The sequence below is a fragment of the Suricata suricatta genome, chromosome 7, assembly GCF_006229205.1.
Source record: "Suricata suricatta isolate VVHF042 chromosome 7, meerkat_22Aug2017_6uvM2_HiC, whole genome shotgun sequence".
NCBI lineage: Eukaryota > Metazoa > Chordata > Mammalia > Carnivora > Herpestidae > Suricata > Suricata suricatta.
This window is the reverse complement of record NC_043706.1, coordinates 51,285,535-51,309,932: the sequence shown is the minus strand read 5'-3', so window position 1 is coordinate 51,309,932 and position 24,398 is coordinate 51,285,535. Positions and strand designations below refer to the sequence as shown.

At 35.2% G+C, this 24,398-nt stretch overlaps 1 protein-coding gene across 1 annotated transcript in view; it reads left to right on the top strand.

The window, feature by feature from the left end:
* The window catches only part of BMP5 (bone morphogenetic protein 5), a 111,502-nt gene extending 88,820 nt beyond the window's left edge, over positions 1-22,682 (top strand). Inside the window, exons 4-7 of the mRNA XM_029944555.1 lie at positions 4,095-4,289; positions 15,706-15,782; positions 17,381-17,491; positions 20,851-22,682. Coding sequence (XP_029800415.1) covers positions 4,095-4,289; positions 15,706-15,782; positions 17,381-17,491; positions 20,851-21,000 — 533 coding nt within the window. The 3' untranslated portion in view covers positions 21,001-22,682. The remainder of the gene's footprint in view (positions 1-4,094; positions 4,290-15,705; positions 15,783-17,380; positions 17,492-20,850) is intronic.
* The last annotated feature ends 1,716 nt before the right edge of the window (positions 22,683-24,398 follow it).

The window sequence follows — 24,398 nt, the reverse complement described above, 5'->3', positions numbered from 1 at the left end:
TATTCTGGAGGGAAGCTAAACGCTCATATTTGGAACCACTTATCCTTATACTATCAACATGCCTCTGAGGAGCTGTTTTATGTCAGAGCCTCCTTTAATAACCCTCTTTTTAAAGAAATAAACATTTTGAAAGTCACATTTTCCAAAAAGAATGGTCTGAGACACAACACTAGGAAGTGTGGGATGGATCTTTTGTTTGCCAGTCTACCTTCTCAGGGACTGTAAATTCGAAATGGATGGTTGTGCCCTTAGGCACGTGTGAATACAATCCCCTGACCCCAGTGCTTATACAAAGTCATAGGGTCAGAGGAGCAGGTCTGAAAAGTCTCAAATCTCCAGCTCCAGTTATAGCAAAATTTAGTCGGTTACAGCTCCAGCATCACCTATTTCCCTCGCGGATTTTTGTGTGAGAAGAATAATCATTTCTTTAGAAGAAGGTATCATCCAAAGCCCATCTTTACTCACCGTGTAGTTGATAAAACTGAGAAATAATATGCCCATATATTTGCTGCTCAAATTGTTTCTTTTCTCTATACTCACTGGACATTGTCCTGAATTTATGCCTACTGGGTTCACCTTTCTCTTAGGATGAATTCTTTCTCATGAGGTTGTTCTATACTCCATGCCTGGTGAATTAAACCTAACAATGTTCTAGCTATGCCTAAGCACGCCTAAATCCCAAGGAGACGAAGACTGGGCTCAAGTTGGTGTCCTTATCATCTTTTTATTTAATATTCTTCTCATTACCCAACCCCATTTCCATTTTCACTGTATACCCAGTCCTTAATCTTTAAATATCTATTGTTTTTAACTAGAAATCAAATATAAGGATCACCTTTGAAAAATAAAACCATGATGACACACGCCAACATATAATTTTCCTAAATCAAAATGTTTTAGGTAGGCTTTTTTCTTTATATATTTGCAATATCTAAAACATGCTGTACGTTTAAGAAGAAAAATCAACATTTTCGAATACATTTTATGGAAGATTCACTATTTTCAATACGTGCAACATAGTTTGGGTCCTATTAGCATTTTTAGCAAAAACAACTGTTCAGGCATTCCAAAGGTTTAGTCAACATAATCAGTCCAGGTACCTTGTGTCTGAAGGAGTGGTCACATAGTTAATGTTCTATTGGTGTAGTTCAAGGCCAAGAGTAAGTGAGCAAGCATTAACTTATGGAATCTTAATAGTCACCTTGTTGCTGAAGTAAAAAGGAAACCAAGAGGAAACTTAATAATATCAAAAGTTATTTTAAAGGGAGTTCACATTGGTTTGAAGACTACTTTGCTTCACACACAATATCCACCTTTGTAAAGCCCAAGAAACCCATATTTGTAACATACACACATCCTTCGATTTTCAGAACATAAATCTTTGGGCAGTATTATTTCTGCACAGATAAAAATTAAAATATTGAAAGTCCTTAGAATGATAATAAAAGAAACTCTCTTGCAAACCAAAGGAAACTTGGAACTTTGTGTTAAGTGCTTATTTAACTATTACAGGGGCAGTGTGTTGTAATGAATGGAAAACCGATTTTACTCTATTCCATTTGTGAACATCTTGTGGCAACCTATTTTAGTATTAGAGAGATCATATATTAAAATGATTTCTGCAGTCACCAATGTATACAAGTAAAAATTTAGTTCCTGTTAAATTAACACTTCATTAAAAAAATCAAAATAAAATCTCAACAAATACATTTTATGTTGTACTGCGAGATAGAAAAAAATTTGAAGAATAGATTGCCAGTTATTTTATTCCATAACAGCTAAGTTTCTCAGTTCTTTTTTTTTTTTTCTTTTGCTGAGCTCTCTGTCACTGGAAACATCTTAAACCAATTTCAAGTGCTACACCTGAATAAACATGTTGTAAAAGTGTTTATGTATTGAAGTGGGTCAGTTCAAGGTATGGTATTTGGCTGGAACTTCTAATTTCTCTTTTTACAGCAAAAGGGCTGCCAGAAGGAGGAAGTCTGAGCTGAATTAATACATTTGTTACAGTGGAAGTCGAATGGAAACTGCTCTGACCACAAATCAAACTGCCTCTTTCATTTATGCCAGTGATAGAGTTTTTCTAAGAAATATAGACTCTGGCATAGAGCCACTGTAAGTTTGCATTTAAAAGAGAAACCTATATGCTTATTTGTTTAAGGTTTGCTGCTTTGATTATTTGTAAGTTCTTTCTTCAGTAGGAGTGAGCCTAGTGGCGTTTGTGAGGCAGATAGCCATTTTCATAATTGTGGGAACGGACTGAGTTTCTCTGAGATGTTGTAGAACAATTGATGAGGATACGGATGCGGCTTGGATTAGCACACACTCTTCATTTTCCCTTTTTTAACCAATACCTCCATATTTAAAGGACCTCTGTGTCCCTCTCAACAGCTGCACAGCCTCACATGACACAGTCTCATTTTCTGACGGTAGAAGGTCTCTGCACAATACAAGTATACACAAAAGTGTTTATGCTGCCAAAATAAATTTTGTTAAGAGCAAGAGTTTATTTGCTAAAATGCCATTGATGCCGTTTCAAGGACTTGTTTTTCTTCTCTTTCTTCTAAGGTGGGTCAGGTCTCATAATGGACTGAGGTTTACTCCACAGTCTTTACTGAATAAATATTTTAAGAAAACATGCTCATCTCTCAGGGGGCAAGGCAGAGTCAATCATGCACATATTTCAAACCACATTATATATTACTCTTAAAAGATTGGTAATTTCTGTATCTAGAGTAGGAATTTGGCGTGAGTTTTTAGTAATTCTCAACTAAATTTACAACCTAAGGTTAAATAGTTATTCCTCCTTGGGTGATTTTCATGGAACTTGATATCAGACTAGAACTAGACTATATATATATATATATATATAGTCTATATATATATATCACTGAAAATTTTATATATATGGTATATATATAATATATAACTTATATAAAATATATATAACTCATATATATTATATATATATTTGTGATTTTTTAAATTAGAAGACCATAACAAGAGTGAATTGTCAAGAGGGGAAAATAGTAACACCTAACTCCTAGAGTATCTGTTGAATCAGATGAAATATTACATGGAAATCACTTAGAAAAATGCCTAGCACATACATTGCAAGTGTTCCAAATACATTGGGCATTATTGTAATTATTAGTATTACTAGCCAGTGGGAGAGGTGCTTTATCAACATCTACTTCTAGTCTCTAGGACATCTTGACTCGTAATGCATTCCTGTACAGCCTCTCGTTTCAATCACAATCCTTCTCTGAAACACAACCACACCAACAGCCTCAGAACGGTCTGAGTTGCAGGTTGGTTTAGAGACAAAGGTGAGTCTCCACACTCACATGGAGTCCTGTCTCCTGAGAATCTCCAGGCTCGGTTAACAACTTGTGAAATCCTTTCAGTAAACATTCAGGTGTGTCAAAACTCAGAGAGAGAGGAACTCTGAAATTTCCATGATTACTTCAAAATCCTTTTGAGGTTGAGAAAGAAGTGGAATTTAAAGCAAACCTCCATCCCCAGCAGGGACTTGTAGAATGACCTGCGAAGAGCTTTTAGTGGAGCTAGAGCTTTGTAAAGTTTGCTGGGCACAGGCCAGAGGTGAAGGGGGGAGGCTATCAGCACTAATTAACACTTGAAAGGCTTGCAAAAGCTGGAGAAAGTAGAAACACCCAGCCAGCCATTTGGCTTTTATCACTTAGAGGAAAATTATAGGGCATTTAATGCAGAAGAGCCCGTAGCTAATATTTTTGAAATTGTTACTGAATGTGGACATTTCCAGGCTGATGGTAGTCAAGCCTTTCCATTTAAAATATTGCTGACTTCCAGGTCTGAGAAGGATCAGTTAGGGAAGGCAGCCCCAGGGTGTTCTGTGGTGAAGAATGAAGCAAAATGGAAAACCAAGCATGGATAATTGTCTGTAACAGCAAACTCTCGATGTTTATAAAAATCTGTGGCCTGAAAAGAAAACATTCTGATCATGTTTTAAACAGTAATGTTACTTTTTCAAAGTACCCTCAGAATTCATTCACGGCAGGCAGGTAAACTTTAGCTCTTTCTCATAAACCAAGCGCTTGTGCCTTCCATTCTAGGACGGAGTATCAATGTGAAATCCGCTGGTCTCGTGGGAAGACATGGACCTCAGTCAAAACAACCGTTCATGGTGGCCTTCTTCAAGGCAAGTGAGGTCCTTCTTCGATCTGTAAGAGCAGCTAACAAACGGAAAAATCAAAACCGCAATAAATCCAGCTCTCATCAGGACTCCTCCAGAATGTCCAGTGTTGGAGGTAAGATAAAACCAGAGCAGCAGTTGCATGCAGAGAGTTATGGGGTCATATGTTGCAAATCAAGTGGCCACAATAAATTTATCCTCTGGATATACCTTTGTTTGGTCTATTAAATCATCCAGCCATGTTGCGAACATCCTCAGAATGTTTGATCAGTGAATCACTCAGTAATGCATTTCAAAGGAAGTATGACTTGCCTTCCCATGTTGAAAGATTCAGTTCAAATTAAAAATCAAGCTGGTAGTAATAAGTAATAAAATTATGAAAGGGCTACGTCAACCAAGTCTAGCCAAAACCGAACTGTACAACTTGCTGAGTTGACATCCCCCCAGGGCCTCTCACATATGGATGGGTAACCAGGTAAATTCAACAGAAAAATACTTCTTTACTACTTAAAGTGATACATGTGAATCAGCAATTTACATTTTTTTTCTGAAATAAAAGCAGGACAGATTATATAGAAATTAAGATAATATTCACATTTCCATTAATTATTTGGATGCTATTATCTAGATATCTGCTTTGAGTATGTCTATGTATGTGCACACATGTTTAACATTCAGTAACAAAATATTACAAACGCACAATGATCCGAATGTACTCGCAAGTGAATCTATTAATTGATAGAAAAGGAAGCTAAAAGTACAGTCACTTGGAACCAAGGGTTAACTGACAAAATCTGAAGTTACTGAATCATATTATTTATACCAATAAATACCTTGTTTAGTCCAGGCTACAAACAGATTTTTGTAAGCTGTTCTTAGATGGAAATGATGGCTATTTTATTCCAAGAAATTTTCTTTATCTATAAAAAATAAATCTGTTTGAAAGAGAAAATTTACCCTAGACCATCCTAACTTAGTACAATATGTTTGTTCATTTGAAAAGTATGTGGTCTATGTTAATGGCCAACATATGTAGTGTACTTGCCAGGCACAATGGATGAGCTGGTGAACAAAACAGGCAAGATCCTTGCATATGGTATTCAAGCAAATTAGAATGCTTTCCTCCTCCAGAAAGACATTGACAGTATTTTCCATTATTCCTGAAAGTGTCATTTTTTCCCCTCAATCACATGAAACTGACAAATCATACTGCATTGTTTTTGTTACTCAAATGTGTATGTGTGTTAAAGAATGATTATAACTAAATAATAATATGTTTTATTAATTTTTTGTACGTGGAACTCTCAACAAACTTACTAAGTTGGAATTAACTGGAATCTTCTTAAGCCTATTTGATGTATCCAGTAAGAGAAATGGGGAAAGATTTCTTTATGAAATTACACTACACTAAACTACGTGCTACATATAGAGCAACGCTTTAAAATAATTTTCCAACAAATAATTTTAAGCATATTTTTCACTTGAAAGTTAAACATGGTATTTGTGCCTTGTTACAAAGCTGTTTTATAAAGATCTTCACTAGATATTTAGTTTGGCAAAAATTATAATTGCTTCATATGAAAGATGGAGAAAAATAACTTTCTAAGACCTTTTCTTCCTTGTAAATACTAGCCTGTCAAAGTTGTATATTTTTCTTTTCATGTAGAATGGTTCTGAAATTGGTTGAAATGTTTTTAATTTGATGTAGCAGACTGCATTAAGAAAAAGGTTTGTTAATCATGCATAGAATAGCGAATAATTTTTGAGGAAGTCACAAAGGGAAAAGTGCAAGTCACATACTTATTATGGGAGTTTGTAACGACTGTGGCAGAGGTGTTCCAGAGACTGAAATCATCAAAGTTCTTTTCCCTATTGGTGAACTCTATTTATCTTCTCTTTCTGACCACAAGTAACAAATGTACTTCTATAACTAGAGATGAATAAAACACATGGAGCAGAAATCATGTAACTTTTCATCAGTTTCCTAACACCATTTGCAGTACAAAATTATTCTAATATAGCCCAATATTTTCCTTTTAAAAAGTTTGTCATTGGCAGCCATGTCTGTGAAATATGTGGTAGATGTTTTGGAGCATGTTCATATTTTGATAATAAGAAAGAAAGTAGCTGGTTTGTGTCGATGAGACGTAACCTTTCAATAGGTAGTAATCAAGCAGACGGGAAAAAGTCTCATAGGATTTGGCCTAACAGACAGGGGTTTAAGGAAAGGGAATGCTAATATAAACATAAAATTTGATACTTAGTAGACTTGAAATGCCAGTGAAACTTTAAAATTATTCAAATATAAATAATAAATGCTGTAATAGCACTAAGCCTTTACAATAAATTACTGTTTGAAGACTACGTGGCTAAGAAAGATGCCAGTGGGGGAAAGAGAGTCGTATTAAATGTTTGCCTGATTGCATTTTGTTTTCTCCAAAGCATATTGTCAAATGTCTCTGTTCGTGCAGGAGAATTAAAACCAAGGTCATTCTTGCTTTCCTTACCCAACTTCTTTTCTATTTCAAAGATTCTTGCCTTCCAACTTCTCAGTGAGCCTTTGTTCTTCTATATTCCTATGGAAGAGCCTAGAACATTGTCTAGCACAAAATAGGAATTGTTACGTAAATTAATGTGTCTACTGTATGGAAAAAAACTAAATTTTTCTTTCAGGGGAATGTACACAGACAGCCCCACTACACCCAGATTTTTTATAGAACCTGTCCCTCTTTGTTTCTCGTCAGATTTTTGGCAAGGAAGTTGAGCAGACACATTGTGGAAGGTACTGCCTCATCAGGAGGCAGCACAATGGATGTTTATTTGAGTTTTGGGTGTGGCTTCTTCCAGAAAGAACTGGAGGTAATAGCTATTTTTTTAGTTAGCTTAAAAAAGGCTCTATGTTCTAGGTTGATAAGATCTTAAAGAATCTACTGAGAGCAAGATGCTCTTCTAAGGACTATAGCTATGCTGAAAATCGAGTATTAAGAATTTGGAAGAACAAAAAGGCAAATGGCAAGTCTTGGTTCACTGCAGATCTTCTTGAAAAGTGTGCTTATTGTGTGCTGGATACTAGGGATTGTTGAAAGTGAATCCAATCATTAGTGGCCCTACTAAAATCATGGTGATCTCTTAGGCCAACTAGTCCTAAGAGTCATTACAGTGGAAATATTTTGTGTGTATTCTCAACTTGGATAGGCATTATCTTTTGCCTAATATATGCAATATAAACTCATGCCTCTTGGACAAACTGATGTTAATCAAAACCAGAAAGAATAATTAATTACATTTATTTCCCCAGAATGTTTTATATCATGTAGTTAATACATATCTTGTCACTTAAAAGTAATAAATAATAAATAAAGCTAAAATTCTGTCTTGCTCACCTAAATACTTTTGAGATAGGTGACTCTGATACACATATCAACATGGTACTTGTACTTGCAAATCTTTTCCCCATTATATAAATCTCTTTTGGGGAATATATTTTTATTATATGTTTTTCATTCCATAAATGATATATCTCTGTAGTTTCCCAGACTGTTTTAGAGCAGTTTTAGGTTCACAACCAAATTGAAAGGAAGGTACAAAGATTTCCCACATATCGCTGCTCTACACATGCTTAGTCTCCCCCATTATTAACATTAGTCATCAGAATGGTGCCTTTCTTACCAAGGATGAATCACAAAGAAGAATTTATAATTGTCCAAAGTTCATAGTTTACATCAGGATTAACTCTTGGTGTTGTACATTCCGTGGGTCTGGACAAACATATCATGACATGTATCCATCATTATGCTATCATACAGAGTGCTTTTTGCCCTCAAAATCTTCTTCTTTGGCTATTCATCCCTTCCTCCCTTTAGCAACCACAGATCTCCTTGTTGTCCTCACAGTTTTGGCTTTTCTAGCATCTCATAGAGTTGGTGTTATGGATTTTTTAAAAACAATGTGTCTCAGCCATCCTTCAAATTGAGTGACCTCATTCTTTTTAACTGTTGCAGTATAGTCAACAGTGGCTTGATTTAGTCATGCCACTCTTAAATGGCATTTTGGTTGTTTTCAAATTGGGGCTCTCAAGATCAAGGTTGCAGTAAAAACCCTACAAGGCTGCACATGTGAGAATGTTTCTAATCCACTTGATTTATTTAATAATTAACACTAACAACTGTCATTTATTTGTTCCCTGAATCATGCAAAATTTTGGAAATCCCTCCTAAAACAACAATTATTTTGGTGCATAAATTAGCTATCAGTACATTTATTTATCTATCATCCATTTAGGATTTTATCATTTAATCCTGGGTGTATCATTTGCTATTTGTAAAATCTTGGGCAAGATGTCACCTCTCCCTATCTCTGTTTCTTCATCTGTAAAGTGATGATGTTAATAGTCTCTGCCCCTAGGAGGAGATGAAATGAGTTGTGAGGATTAAATTAAATAAATTAATTAAATAAATAAATTAAATAAATATTAACAAAGAACTGAGAATAGTGGTACATGCTTATTTGGTACAAGCCATTATCACTGTTAGTTCTTAAATGAGTTCACATGATTTGATGGTTTTCAGAACTGGTACATAAAGAGTTCAGACTCTTATATCAGAGAAAACTAGAAGCTCTCTCCCTAAAAAGTACCAATACTCCTGGTCACTTATGGGAATTTCTTGGCCTTTGAGACTTCAGAAGGAAGAAGGAAATCCTTAACTAATTTGGCCAGTCTGAGCAATTAATTATATAAAAAAATTCACCAATAAATATTAGTGCATTGTGTCTGTTGCCAAGTCTCTGTCTAGAGAGAATCCATAGAGAGAATATATCTGGGCACAATTTATTGTAAAATAAATGTATTCATTATTAAATAAGCACCCATTGGGGCACCTAGGTAGCTCAGTTGGTTGAGCCTCTGCCTTGGGCTCAGGTCATGATCTCATGGTTTGCAAGTTCATGCCCTACATTGGGCTCTCTGCTGTCAGCACAGAGCCCGTTGTGGATCCTCTGTCTCCCTCTCTCTGCCTCTCCCTCACTCACACTCTCTGTCTCAAAAATAAACATTAAAAAACTTTAAAAAATAAATAAGCACCCATTGTGTGATAAGCACAGTATTAACTATATTCTGATAAAAGATGGATACCTCCAAATCTTGCTTCTTAAGCACAAGCAGTTCCACAGACAATAGAAAAGACATGAGCATTAGTAATTATTAGAAGGTCACTTCTATTAGAGTAAATAGAAGGTAGTGTAATGGTTGGAAAGAGAGAGCACCTAAGCAGTACCATGTTTGGCTCAAAAGACTTCATGAGAGACTTATATGAGAAGGAATAGATGTTTTCCAGAAATGGAAAGGTAGGTGAAGCCATTTCAGACGGATGTGCGTTACAGAGCCATGAGCCCATGTTAAATATCTGGGCATGCAAGTTGCCTTGTGTGTGTGAGAAAAGCTAGAAAAGTATGCAGGGGCCAAATTATAAGGAGTAGGGTATGTGATACTTAGGAACAATGGTGTCTTCATCAAGAAATTGGAAAAAGGAGTATCATAATCAGATATGCATTTTAAAAAGTTAAATTTGGCATCAGAGTGAAGGATGGGATGCCAAGGGAGGAAATCAAAAGCCTGGATAATGATTAGGAGTCTAGTCCAACACTCCAAGCAGCAGAGATTATAGATTGGAGAAAGGGGAAGTGGAAACCAAAGCATGTGGGATGGGCCAGCAGTGGGTGGTGAGACAGGATCCTGGAGATCAGCATGTCAAGAATAAGTGGCAAGTACAGGAAGAAGATATGGATATGAGCTCAAATTGTGAGATGAAGCTTAGGACTTGACAGTGTCACAGAAAATAAAGTAAAAGAAAAAAAAAAAAGGAATCTCCTGCAGCAGCATCAGTACTTTAAGTACAGGCAAGGGGCAAAAGCAATTCCATGAAAGAGACAGAAGACTTATGGTAAGAGATAGAGGAGGAGAGCAGGGATGGACTGTTATCCTAGGTCCGAGTTCCTGGAAGAGGATATTTAGAAAGTATGAGGTAACCAAGAGAGGAAAGGGTTTCCAAAAGGTTATCTAGACTAGAAATGGGTCAGTTCATAGGCTTTGTGGACTAATGTAGTGTAGGACATGAGGAAGAAAGAAAGAAAATCAAGAAACTTACTAAATGTTCTCATTTGGGTCACTAGGTGATCTTGTTAATGAAAGTAGTGATCTGAAGGGTAGCATCTTAAGAGTAGAAAGTCAGAAGTAAAAATAGTGAGTAGGAGGCATTTAAGAAGCTTTTATTTAGAGATGTCTGGTGGGAGGAGTTGGAAACTCAGGTTTATGGACAGTTTTTATGTCAGTAAGTTCAAAGCTGAAGATATTAGTTGGATCATCCACATAGATGCTTTGGAAAGCAGAATTCAACAAACACAGCAGATAGTTATTATTTTGTGGCATCTGTTCTGTGTCAGACATTTGTGCATAGAAGAACATAGTTACTGATACACAAATCAATCACAGTAATTACTAGTGGGTTTTGCAAAAATTCAAGGGAAGGATTCCTTGGCTGTAGAAGATGGTGATTAAGATAGAATGGCAGCAGCATTTTGGAAATCCCTTATCTTTGAAGGGGATTGTTATGTGTTTGGAGTTTATCATGAATTTTTCTACCCCTAGGGCCTTATCAGGATTTACATTATCAGATAGTCTATTTCAGTATTATTCCTGCTTCTTTACCTCTTATATCTTCATTCGTCATTTCCATTTTCTATAAATTACTGAAAACCTTGATACTTAGGTGCTGACTTCCTTTATCTCTTTTTTCTGTTGGGAACTGAGCATGGAACGCTAACACCTCTTTTGCTTTGAAGCACAGTATCTCATCGTATCTGACTGATTTAAGCTTTTGACATGTTTAAATGTTAAATTGTATTTTGTTTTCTTTCTTTTATAAATATGTCTATATTTCACCCACTAAAGAAGCTCATACTAGATTTGAAAGAAAGAAAGAAAGAAAGACAGAAAGACAGAAAGACAGAAAGACAGAAAGAAAGAAAGAAAGAAAGAAAGGAAGAAAGAAAGAGGGAACAGAAGGGAAGGGAAAGGAAAGGAAAGGAAAGAAAAGGACAGGACAGGAAAGGAAAGGAAGGGAAAGAAACCCATACTGGTATATGGAATTGTCTGGATTTAATTTTTCTGGCCCACTTCATAGTGAAACTAACCCATGTTTATTTATTTGGAAATTTGTTTTTTAGAGACTAGTGGACAGACCATTGAAGTCCTATGTAGAGTTCAGGATTATTGACTTTTACTACTTTTAACCTCCATATATGTTTTTCACAATATTTTTCTAAGAAAAAAAATTTTTTCTAAGACTTTTCTTGAAAGTCTAAGAAAAATATTAGGTTTGTACTGTTTGCAGAAATTGATCATAAAGATACTTGCTTGAAGTATTCAGCAATATTTGAAATGTTTTGGCACTGGTTTCCCAATATTATTACCATTATAAGAGAAAACAAAGAAATGATACATTTGTAACACTTGCATTGTGTTTGAGGAATGTTAGCATACTTCTCTAGCATGGTTGTGACACCAGAACATTCTAGTAATTTCTGGTAGAATTCTTCATTTTTCAGCAGGTTAATCTACAGTGGCATTATGTCCCTTTCATTTTAATTTTCAAAAGGCTGCTGATCAATAATTTAAAAAAAAATTTTTTTAATGTTTTATTTATTTTTAACACAGAGAGAGACAGAGCATGAGAGGGGGAGGGGCAGAGAGAGAAGGAGACACAGAACCAGAAGCAGGCTCCAGGCTACGAGCTAGCTGTCAGCACAGAGCCCAACGGGGGCTCGAACCCACAAACGTGAGATCTGACCTGAGCCGAAGCCGGAGGCCCAACCGACTGAGCCACCCAGGCGCCCCTCAATAATTTTTAAAGATATAACTTTAATTTCCTTGTCCTTCCTCCTTTAGTTTATTCTGCCAACCATTTTTAGTAAACCTAAATTTTTGTAGAATTTGCTGGTTTTGGTACAGCATTCACTTCACTCATCCATTAATTTTTATTTCTGACAGAATAAGTGAATAGTCCTAATGCTTTATAAAATCAGATTCTTGGAAGCAGATTCTATTATAAATTTCATTGCTCATTACCTTTATGTGATGTTATATTATATACATCACTTAGCCTGCATGAAAAGTTGCATAGATGGAACAGATCTATTTTGACTTTTAAGTGTTACTTTCCTTTTTTTAAAAAACATGGAATTCATATAACCATATACACAGTTTATGGCTTTTCATATTACTTGTATGTGTTATTGGCTACAATGTCTTTATCATATTCAATGTTTTTAATTAAGACAAAAATGAATGGATAAATATTCTCATTATTGTCTAATGCAGGGTTTGGCAATGTAAGGCTTCATGGCCTCTTTTTGTATGACCCAATTTCTAAGAATGGGTCTTATACTTATTTAAATGGTTAAAAAAGACTCAAAAGAAGGATAAAATTTTCTTTCATGTAGAAGTCATATGAAATTCAAATTTTAGCATCAAGAAGTAGGGTTTTCTTGGGATATAGTCATATCTATCCATTGACATTAGTATTTGTCTACTTTCACACTGTCGTGATGAAGTTGTCATTGTGATGGAAGACCCCATAGACGAAAATATTCACTATCTTTTTAAAGAGAAGGTATTCTGGGGCATGTGGGTGGCTCAGTTAGTTAAGTGGCCGACTTTGGCTTAGGTCATGATCTTGTGAGTCATGAGTTCGAGCCCTGCATCAGGCTCTGTGCTGACAGCTTGGAACCTGAAGCCTGCTCTCTCTGCCCCTCCCCTGTTCACACTCTGTCTCTCAAAAATAAATAAACCTTTAAAAAATTTTTAAAGAAAATGCATTAGTGATTTTTTTCTTCTGAAATTCAAAAATTTATATAATCAAGATAACATCAGAATCAAATATTTCTTTCCTTTAAAAATTATACAGGGAACTTTTCCATTTCATGTTCTTGTACTTACTGCTACAGCATGCTTGTCCATTGCCTGGACAAAATTGATTCCTTGTGCAATTCTCATTAAGGGAAAAGTTTGCCCAAAGAATAAGAGTACTAAGAGTACTATATTTCACATAAATTCCCTTTTCTCCATTTTCTGACATGACCTGCATATTTAATTTGTTTTAATAAAACTAATTGCACAGCAGGGATAACTGTGATCTAGAAGTAAAAATGTCTGAGTTCATTATTTAATCATTGTTTTGTTTTCTAGGCAGACATTTAAAAAAATTTATTTAAAAATTTTAAGGTTTATTTATTTATTTAGAGAGAGACAGAGACAAGTGCAAACAGGGGAGGGACATAGAAATTGAGAGAGAGAGAGAGAAAGAGAGAGAGAGAGAGAGAGAGAGAGAACCCCAAGCAGCCACCATGCTGCCAATGCAGAGCCAGATGCAGGGCTCAAACTCATGAAACTGTGAGACCATGACCTGAGCCAAAACCAAAAGGATGCTTAATAGCCTGAGCCACCTAGGTGCTCCTCTAGCAGATATTAAATAACTAACTGCATGAAGTAACTGTGAAAAGTGGATGGCAAGACCTGCTAAGACAGACTTAGCAGGATCTTTGAAATGCCTACATTGTTCTTAGAGGTTGAGGAGAGTTAAACTGGAAGGTGGCATCTTAAAAGAGACTACTCTGCATAGTAACCAACCGCATTGATTTGACAGAGATGACTGTCTGAATGTAGCAGTTATTCCTAGAAGAAAAAAAATAGCTGTCTTTTTTGAAAATAAGTTATTTTGCTGGCTCCTTTACCCTATATTTTTCCTTCTTTTATATTTCATATTGGAAATAATAAAAATGGTTTTTTTAATGTTATGTGTATAAAGTATGAACAAACTCTAAGGAAGGCAACATAGGTTTTCTGTAAAGTTCTGTGTTTCTTTGATATTTTACTTTAGTCCAGATGCAATATGGAGGCTCTCTATTTAACCTTAATTTTTTAAAAAAAATTCTTAATTCCTTTGTGTAACTATAAAACGTTGTTAGTCTTGCAGATTACATTCTAATATATGTAAAGGAAATAATACACTTCTTTTGCTTCAAGTCATTTGTGGAACAGGTTGAGGAATTCATTTATGTATTCCTCAAATATTTATTGAGTACCTACTGTATGTCAGAAACTATTGCTGAAACATACAATATCAGTGAAACAAAAAGAACCCAACAAGATTTTTGACCCTGTGGAACTTACACTCTAGTGGGAGGAAACAGACAAGAAACAATGAATAAAAGGTATAGCATATTAAAAGATGGTAAGTGAAATGGAAAAAAATAAGAGCAAAGTGAAGGATATCAGGAATATCATGTTGGGAGTTGTGATCTTAAATAATGTAGTTAGCAAAGGCTTCACGGGGAAGATGATGCTTAAGTGAAAAGTTGAGGAATCTATAGGCATTAACAATACACACACACACACACACACACACACACACACACACACACGTATATATATATATATAGGAAAGGCATTTCAGGTAGAGGGAAGAATGAGTGTGAAGGCCTCTAAGATGGACAGAAGCTGACCTAGGTAGAAAACAGCAAGGAAGTGTCATGGCCAGAATGCAGTAAAGAAGAAGTTTAATAGGAAATGAATCAGAAAGGTGATGGGGTCAAACCATATAGGACCTTGTAAACCATTGTAAGGACATTTCGCTTAGTGATATGGGGAAACCAGAGTGGGACTTTTTGCAGGGGAGTGATAGAATTGGATTTACTTGTTAGAAGGTCTGCTTGACTGCTTTCTTGTAGAAGAGCAAGAACAGAAGCAAGGAGAGTTAGGAACGGGGGAATATTGCAGTTATTCAGGTGCAATCTGGTGTGGCTTGAACCAGGCTAGTAATGGAGGTGGTCAGAGTAGGTGGATTTTGGACTAATTCGAAGGTAGAATTTGTAGGATTTCTTGGCAGATTAGTTTAAGGGTAAGAGGAAAAAGTGGAGTATATTTTGACTCTCTTTTTGCTGGAGAAGCTGCCATTAGTAAAAAAAAATGGAGGGGTCTACAGATTGGGCAGGTTTTGGGGAGAAAATCAAAAGCTCAACTTTGAGTATTTTTAGTGAAATAAAATCAATTCAGTAAAATCCCAATTGGTTCTTTCTCAGTGTCATGGAAGATGTTGAAAAACATTGTATGAGTATTTAATATATATAAATATATAAAGTACGGCTACAGTGTGAATAAATGAGCATTCACGGAGCAGCTAGTAATCATTGAATGGCAGGCATCAGATTGTACACCATAAAGCAAGGAGTCTAACTGAATTCTTGTTAGAACCTCAGAAGGTAAATGGTATTTTCTACATTTTAAAGAAGAAGAAACTCAGGACAAGTGATTTGCCTGAAGTTCACATGATGAATTAAGTGGCTCTGGCTTTACATTTCAAACTCATATTTTTGAACTTTAAATACAGCTTTTTTTAATTTTATCAGTGATCTCACAAAAGAATTATTATGATACCTGATAAGCTGTCATTTGTTTAAAATCTGACTTTTATCTTTAGATTATAATACAAGTGAGCAAAAACAAGCCTGTAAGAAGCATGAACTCTACGTGAGTTTCCGGGATCTAGGATGGCAGGTAAGAATGGTCAGTCAACTAGGGTGCTTCTTTCCTGTTTTATTATAAATCCAGAGTTACTTGTAATCTTTGTTAGTAATTTTTCCAATACATTAACCAAGTATATCTGATATGACTATTCAGTATATGGGTTATCCACATCATTTTGATTTCTCCATTATCCTTCTGCCATTGAAACATCATTATTAGGATTTACAGTAAAAAATCACAACTATGCTGAGGAAGAAACAGTTTCTAAACATAATAATGATATTTAGAAAGTGAAAACAAGGTGCTGTTGTTTAAATATCCCAAAGTTTTAATTTTATACCAATATCAGATTAACTCAAGCAACAGCATTTGCCCCCATATGGCCTCACACTCCAGGGTTAGGAAACAGAACCCTTGACTGTAATGTTATTATGAAGTAGATGTACAGAAAAAATTGTTTTTCTTAAACTTAAAAAATCTTATTGCTGTCTTTTACATATGCTTCACAAACAGGGAGAGAAAGAGACTTTAACCAAAATAGGATTTAAAAATGTTTTATGTTTTTTTATATTTATTTTTGAGAGAGAGAGACAGAGTATTAGTGGGGAAGGGGCAGAGAGAGAGAGGGAGACACAGAATCCAAAGCAACTCCAGGCTCTGAGCTGTCAGCATAGAGCCCAATGGGATTCAAAACCACAAACCCTGAGATCATGACCTGAGCTAAAGTCAGATGCTTAACCGACTGAGCCACCCAGGCACCCCAACCAAAATAGTTTTTTGATGGCTTTCTGTACTGATAGTTTAAATTGAAGTTTTCGGATTATATTATCCCATTACAAGGATTTGCAGATTTTGGGTTATCTCATTGAAAAGTAATAATAAAATGTAAGCATTTAAAAATTTTATGATAAACCTTCAGCATGATTCATTCAATAAGTTTACATTTGGACCAAGATTATTTCTTGGGGGAAAAATCAGGGCAACCATTCCACGTGCCAATTTTTCGGCTTCCTAAAAAATTTCATGTGCTTTTCTCAAGAATTTGCTCCAATATATTTCTTCTAAAGAGACTATAAAGTTAACACATGAATGGAAAGAAAAACAGAAAAAGGAACAAATACTAAAGCTTTAGGAGGTTGTCAGACTTTAGACTTCTAAAACCAGGAATGCGTTATTAAGAAGTAATGAGAATTATTTCAATTAAGTTTATTCTTCTTTCCCTTTTCTAGTTCACTTGAACTTTCCAAAGTTCATCATTTCCTGTTTAAACAATATTTACAATGCTATTTAATGATTATGGTTTTATTCATGAATACATGCATTAATACACACTATGAATATCCTACATAGCAACCTCTTGGGAAAAATTACAGAGGGCAATTTCTTGTGAAAATATTTATTCTTGTATTGTAAACTTAAACTTATAAATAAATTAAGGGCTTGAGGGAGGCTATCTTTTTAGAATAATTGTTGGATGAAGAAGAGAAACCTATTTAGACTAAATAAGGGTATTCTCTAAGAATTACTTTATTTTTATCTTGATGATTTCTTTTTTCATCTTCCTCCTCCTCCTCCTCCTCTTCCTCCTTTTCCTTCTCCCTCTTTTTGTGTTCATGTGTGTATTTTAGGACTGGATTATAGCACCAGAAGGATATGCTGCATTTTATTGTGATGGAGAATGTTCTTTTCCACTCAATGCCCACATGAATGCCACCAACCACGCCATCGTTCAGACTCTGGTATGCTTTGTTTTTGTAGAATTGAAAATGGCTTATGATATAAGCATCATATAAAAGTTATTTTAAAGGGAAACATCCATTTAGAGCTATAAATGTATGATGTTTTTCTTTTCAAACTCTTTTGGTATTTTTCAGAGCCAAAGTAACAATTGTGGATACAGTCAGTACATTTGGGCTTGTTTAAAGAATAATCCTGATTCCAGAATGGGGAAGGATTCAGCTAGGAAAATTGGAGTAACCACATGAAGTGGTCACTCTGCACTGATTTCCTCACTATGCAATATGACTAACCACACAGGTTCCCAGGGGCCATTTCCTAACCTAGCAATTCATTAGTAATCATTGCAAAAATATTGAATAATAGCCTTACTGAATTTCATCTGAGGGCTTTTACTCTAATTATTTAAGAAAGTTCCACAACATATTTTTATATTATGAAAATTCTTGATACTTGTTATATATATAAAATCTTTAAAGTGGATTTAATCTTTTTCTCCCCTTCCTTACTCAGGAATTTAGCAGTGATTTAATCTCTAATAATCTGGGTTTATTTTTGTGAAAACAATAATAACATGTGGATTTCATGCTGGCTAAATGATACTACTATATCTAATGAGCTCATGAAACCTCTTGAGACTCTGACATACCTGACTTATGGTGTGTGACTTACTGATTTGGCAGTGGGACAGTCTCTGGAAGACTGAGTGAGAAGCTCCCGGAAGGTACAATAGACTATGTGATATAATTCCAAATTAATGTTTGGGTCAATATGAACATTTTAACTGTATGTCATCAGAATAGAAGGAAGATAACAAATGATTCAAGATGTAAGATTTAGTGACAGAAGTGGTTGTTTGGTAGATGGCAGTAGGCGAGCAGTAGCTGTAAGAAAAACAATCTTGTCTTTGTGGGTGAGTCTCATTTATGGCCAATAAGAAACATACAACTCAGAATTTGTGAGCTGACTCTTCAGAAGATTGTTTTTTCAGAATTAATTGAACATTTAAAGCTGATGAAAAGACTATCCCAGTTTTCTTCTGAATAAGGAAGGGTATATATAAATTGACAGATTAATCATTGAATGACTTAGTATTTTCTGGTCTCTTCACTGATACCATAGATACTAGAGAATAGTTAGACACCAAAGACACACATCTATGGAAACTGGAGCATGGATATTGGCAAGTACTTTGGAAGTAATTTAGAGTAAAACAAAAAGACAAAAAAACCAAAAAACAAACAACAATGACAACAAAAGACAGAGAAAGAAAACAAATGTGTATTTTGAAAGGCTGTCATTTAAAAAATCCTTTTTTTTTTTTAACTCTTGACCAATGACATTGTCTACTTCTGTGCCATCCAAAGTATAGAGTAAATTCCTGGGAGAATTTTAAGATTTGTTATGCTTTCATCTTTGCTTTTTGCAAATAGAAGCGTTCTTGAAACAGGAGATCATTTCTGGGAAACAGGGAGCTCTTCAAGGATGGGTGTGTTCTACACAAACTTCCTCCAGTAAAACCTGTGAACTCCAGCCTTCTCTCCTGGCCTTTGAGATTTCACAAAAGCTAATCACAGAGAGAGAAATGCTGCTGTTTCAAGCCTTTGGAGAATAGCCAGTATCACTGGCTTTCTGTAGGGTCAGAGCAACAGCCACTATTAGCTTATAGAGAAATGACATTGTCTCAGAAAATTCTTTGCTTCTTTATGCTGTCATCTCGATGACTCAGCAGACTTCTGCTTCATTAGCTATGCATCTAATATATCAAAGTTTCCTTCAGGCTAAGCAATGCTTAATTATTGAAAAAACTCTGTCAAAGAACTCCCCCTTTCTCTCATTTTTTTCTTATAAATATATAAGCACATACTGTCAGCTTTTAGGGCTGTAGTCTAGAAGGCAGTGTCAAAAAAGAAACATTAAAAAAAAATCTGACATGGACTTGGAACATGAACCTGCTCTGTGTATCACCATCCTGGGATATGGGACATAAGTCATTGCAAAACTTGAAGCAGACATGGGAAGTTTGATTTTTTTTTTCCTGGCATTGTGCACTCCACGTTTGTTCTGTGTAGGACATGAAACAAGGAGACAGGCATGTTTGTTGTTAAAGGCAAGCATATTTGTGACTAATATGTTTGAGAAACTATTCAAGAACAATCCATTTTTTCAGAATGATTGCTTCGTGAAGCTGCCAAGGCCATTGAAGCAAAGGGTTATCAATCATGTATGTGTGGGTTACGGAAGATAAAGCTGATGAGGAACAAAAGCTGCGTCTAAAATTTGTAGAAACTATCCAACTTTTAGTTTTGTGAGGTCTTAGGAAATTTCAAGTTCATGTCAGATCACCTCATTTTTCCTGCTGTTTCTGTCCACATGTGGGGCTCCTATATCATTTCAGCCAGGACATTGTGCAGCCAAAACTCTAAGAGGCTGTATTTGCTTTTTGTGGATCCCTCAGGGCTCATCAGTGGGACTTCCCATAAATTCCTTTGGGGAAAGCGCCAGGGTAGGTGGGTGGGAAATGGGAAACTGTGTTCTGGCTCTTTGCTCAATTATTGCAAATCATCGGCAGCCTGCCTGCCTGATCAAAATGAGAACAAACCCTTTACTTAGGTATTTCACTTTCAGTGTACAGCTACCTTTTAGGCTTTTGGGGGAGTCGGATATTCAATCTGTAAAATAATCTAGGCTCCTTGCTTTTGATTTAGCTGAGCCTGCTTTTCTGCACTTGGCTAGGAGAGAAAGAAAGTCAAAGCTAATCTGGTAAAAAAATTCTATAGAGAAGAGTTGATATCATTCATTGCTTTGAAACAAGTTTGGATTATACCTGGAGTATATTTTGCTGTGATTTTTATGTTTCCTTTACTGTGGAAAATTGAGTTGGCATAACTTTTATGATTTAATGTTAATTGTCCTTTAAAAATGATTCTTAGATTCAAATCTTTCTACACTCTCATAGTGTCACTTCACAGATTTGCATTTGCAACTTCTGTACTTCTCATAAAGTCTATAGAAGTTGTCGTTTTAACCAAAAAGAACTCAGTGCCTTGCTACGTTCTTTCCCCCAGGAAAATTTCCACTGAATATTCCACAGAAGGAGTTTTCCTTACTTGGTAGAATATTTTTCAAGGCCCTCACACATAATTAGAACTGGTGAGTTGATTCTAGGTGTTAATGCTTAAAAATACATCCTTCACTACCAGTTTCCAACCCCCACCCCAGCCATTAAACATAAATAGGAGAAGAGCCATAGCTTAAGGGTGTGCCTGACTGTGAGCAACAAGACAAGAATCTTATTTGAAAGCTGTGGACAAAATGTCTCTTTTCTTAAAAAAAAACAAAACATGTTTTTCTTTCCCAGGTTCATCTGATGTTTCCTGACCATGTGCCAAAGCCTTGTTGTGCTCCAACCAAATTAAATGCCATCTCTGTGCTGTACTTTGATGACAGCTCCAATGTCATTTTGAAAAAATACAGAAATATGGTGGTGCGCTCATGCGGCTGCCATTAATATTAAATAAGAGTGGTAATAAGAAAAAGATCTGTATCAAGGTTTATGCTACAATAAAAAGTATGCATACAGACAAAAAGGGAATTTCATAAAATTAGTCTGATTCATTTCATCTCTGTACCTATGTATGATATCATGTATATAGTCACTTTTATTTATTTAAAGGTATATCTCTCCTTTGTGGATGCCCTAGCAATAAAAACTATTTTTAGGTCTATTAGATCTAGATAGCCCAGTCTGTCATTCAATGGGATAGGCTAAGTCCCATTCAATTCCATTTCAACATTTTTTTCGGATACAATTTTGATATAATTATCTGAAATCAGACAGAACTCCTTTGAATGTTAGTCATCGGTGAAGGAAATTTAATGCATTTGGTTATGTTGTGCCAGTGAAAACTGTGATAGAATATTTATTTAGAAATAAAACTAAAAAATAGAAGAACAACAACAACCCAAACAAAAATGCTTGGATAAATACAGTTTTTCTTTTCGCGTTTCTGCTTCATTAGGTAAAGTGAAATGTTGAACTGGATTTGAATAAATAAGCAGTAGGCAGAACATAGAAGCCGAAAGATTACACATAATTGTTGAAACTGTTTGCTTTAACAGAATTGGTGTAACTGGAGGAGCACGCTCCTTCTTGGCTTGTGGACTGTAGATTTTGCAAAGCACTCAAAGCTTCAGGAACTCTGTGGAGACAGACAGACTTGAGCCTGTGTCCATAGCTTTCCAAGTTAACACTAAAAACTCATAGTACAACCTTCTTACCTCAAATAAATCGTGTCTGCCTATTATCTAGAACACTACTGCTGATTTTTTTTTCAGATTTAAAAACAGTCCAAAATAAAGAAACATTTCCATGCGCTCTACTTCCCTCCCCACAGACAAGAGTAACTGCATACATAAAACATGTAAAACATACCAGAGCAAAGATGCCGACAGAGCCGTTTTCCTTAGCTCTCCTTTCTAACGGAGTTTGCTGATTGATGTGATGCAAGGGATTTTATTTAGGTGAAAGGACTGAAACTAAACTGAAGGAAATTACCAAAAATCCCAGAATGGCTTTGACAGAATTGCCATTTTGAAAGAACAGCTGAAATCCATTTTTCATATCTTTGAGAATGAGCTCAATGAAAACCTTATTTTGTAAGGGGATTTTGTAAACCTTCCTCCAAGCGCAAATAATTCCAAATGGGAAGGTTCTGTTGTGTGTATGTGCATGTGTATTCTTCCCTCTGAAATTAATTTATTTTCTTTCTTTGCATTCTAAAGCTTTTCTTTAACACACAGTAACTTTGGGAAGGATGACATTTAGATGGGTTACTTGCTATTTCTGGTGGCTCCATGGTTAGGCTTATTTACAGTTCATCTAAAGTATTCATAAAGCACCATTTATTAATCACCTTTTTGGGCCTTTCAAATAAAGCTTATATCAGAAATAGCTTCAAAAATGTTATGAGTCCGTTTGTAATTCAGGTATATTGCAATGTTGTTTTAAAATACAGTTTATCTTTAAGAAAATTTGATAATAACTATATTGGGGGGTGCATTAAGTAATATATTTTTAAATAAATAGTGTACCATTGTAAGAATAAGAAACGGAAGTCTATTATATTATTCTCTAAATGTGCTGTTTAAATATATTTCTATATTTTAAAATCTATTAAACGTGTGATGCTAGTTTCTGCTGTGCTTTATTTAAGAGGGATACAAAATGTAAGTGTGTCATGAACTGAGAAAGGAAGAATATCACATTTAAAATGTTTGTGGGTTACATGACTCTTTATGCTGTTTTTAATTGCCAAAACTAGGTTTTCTGTTTTTAATAAATAATTCACTGTTAAATGGACAAAGCAACAATCCACAAATTAAATATCTTCTTCATCTGCTCCAACAACAAAGAAATTTTAAAAATAGCAAAAAATGAGAGGGATGGAAAAACACCACACTGGTTCTTTTTCAGTTAAGAAAGGAGATTATTAGCACCCATATTTTCCCATATTTTCAAATTAGATATATGAATATATATGTACACATAGGCACATATGCTCACTTACATTATTCTCAAAGAACTATCATAGTAAATTTATAGTATAACTTTGGTAATACTTAAGCTACTATCAGAAACCAAAATAATTTGGCTTATTTTAACAGGATCCAACACCTTGGGTCTTTTTAGCTAGTTAGGTATTGGCTTTTTGTTTGTATGCTTGTGTTTTTAAAAAAATATTCCTGCTTTATATGTATTTTGCTTTGTAAATTGGCCCTACTTTTTTTTTTGAAAGGAGAAGGACATAAATCACAAATGTTCCAGTTCTTTAAGACTAAGACAAAAATAAGTCATCTACATTGGACTGAAGAAAGAAGAAAAACACAAGAAAGAATATCCAAAATTATTTTTTCTCAAGAACTGTCATTTTATAATTGCTGTATCACCATCATCAAATCTGAGCCAGAGTGTACTGGCTACTATCTGACCTGGCAAATATCACCTTCCAAGAAATTTACAATGAATAACACTTATGATGCAGGTCCGTGCAGAAGAAATCCTCACTCCCGAACACAAATCATTGTCTCATAACTACTCAGTCAAGTGCTCAATCTATCATCCAATTTCCATTTTGGATGACCTGGTTTCCTTGGATTTCTCTTTTGCATTTTTACTTTATTATTTTATTTTATTAATTTTATGTGCCTGAAACTTTTAAAAGTTAGAAGTAAAAATGCCTTTGCTGATAAAACATGTATGTTGCTAAGTATACATCTATACATCTGTATTTTATCAAGTTTGGTTAAGATCATAATTGAGGAGAAAGTAAGTAAAGTAACCATCAATGCCAGTATTTATTGTTATTTAGGCAGGAAAGTGACACTATATCCAAGTTAGCAATTTAAAAAAAGCAAAGGTTCTGCAAAACTGCCTCAAGGTCTGTTGTAACATTTGTTAAAGCTTGTTTGAAACATGGGGATTTCAAAGAAAAACCAGGATCCGATGTATCCTTTAAAAATAACAAAGACATTTCAGAAGTTTTAAAACATCCACCTTAAAACCTTTGCCTCTCAGTTTCAGCTTTGCAGAGACAGCTAACCTCTAATTGTTCCTGAAAGGTCAATATATGCACACAATGAAGAGAGAATGCAGTAGGAGCACAGCAGTTTCCAACCAGAACTTCTATGTAGAAGGATAAGAGACAAAAGGCCGTGTGTTAAACAGCCCCCAGACCCAGCCCGTTTGGAAACAGAACCTAAGCTGATAGCTGACTGAGTGAAGTGAGCAGTATTTTCCCCCCAGTTCATTGTAGCTACTACTATATGGTGAAATATAATAGGACATACTTAAAAGCTGAACTGTGTTTATCTTCCTGCAGATACTTCTAGAAAAAGCCCAGACTAGGA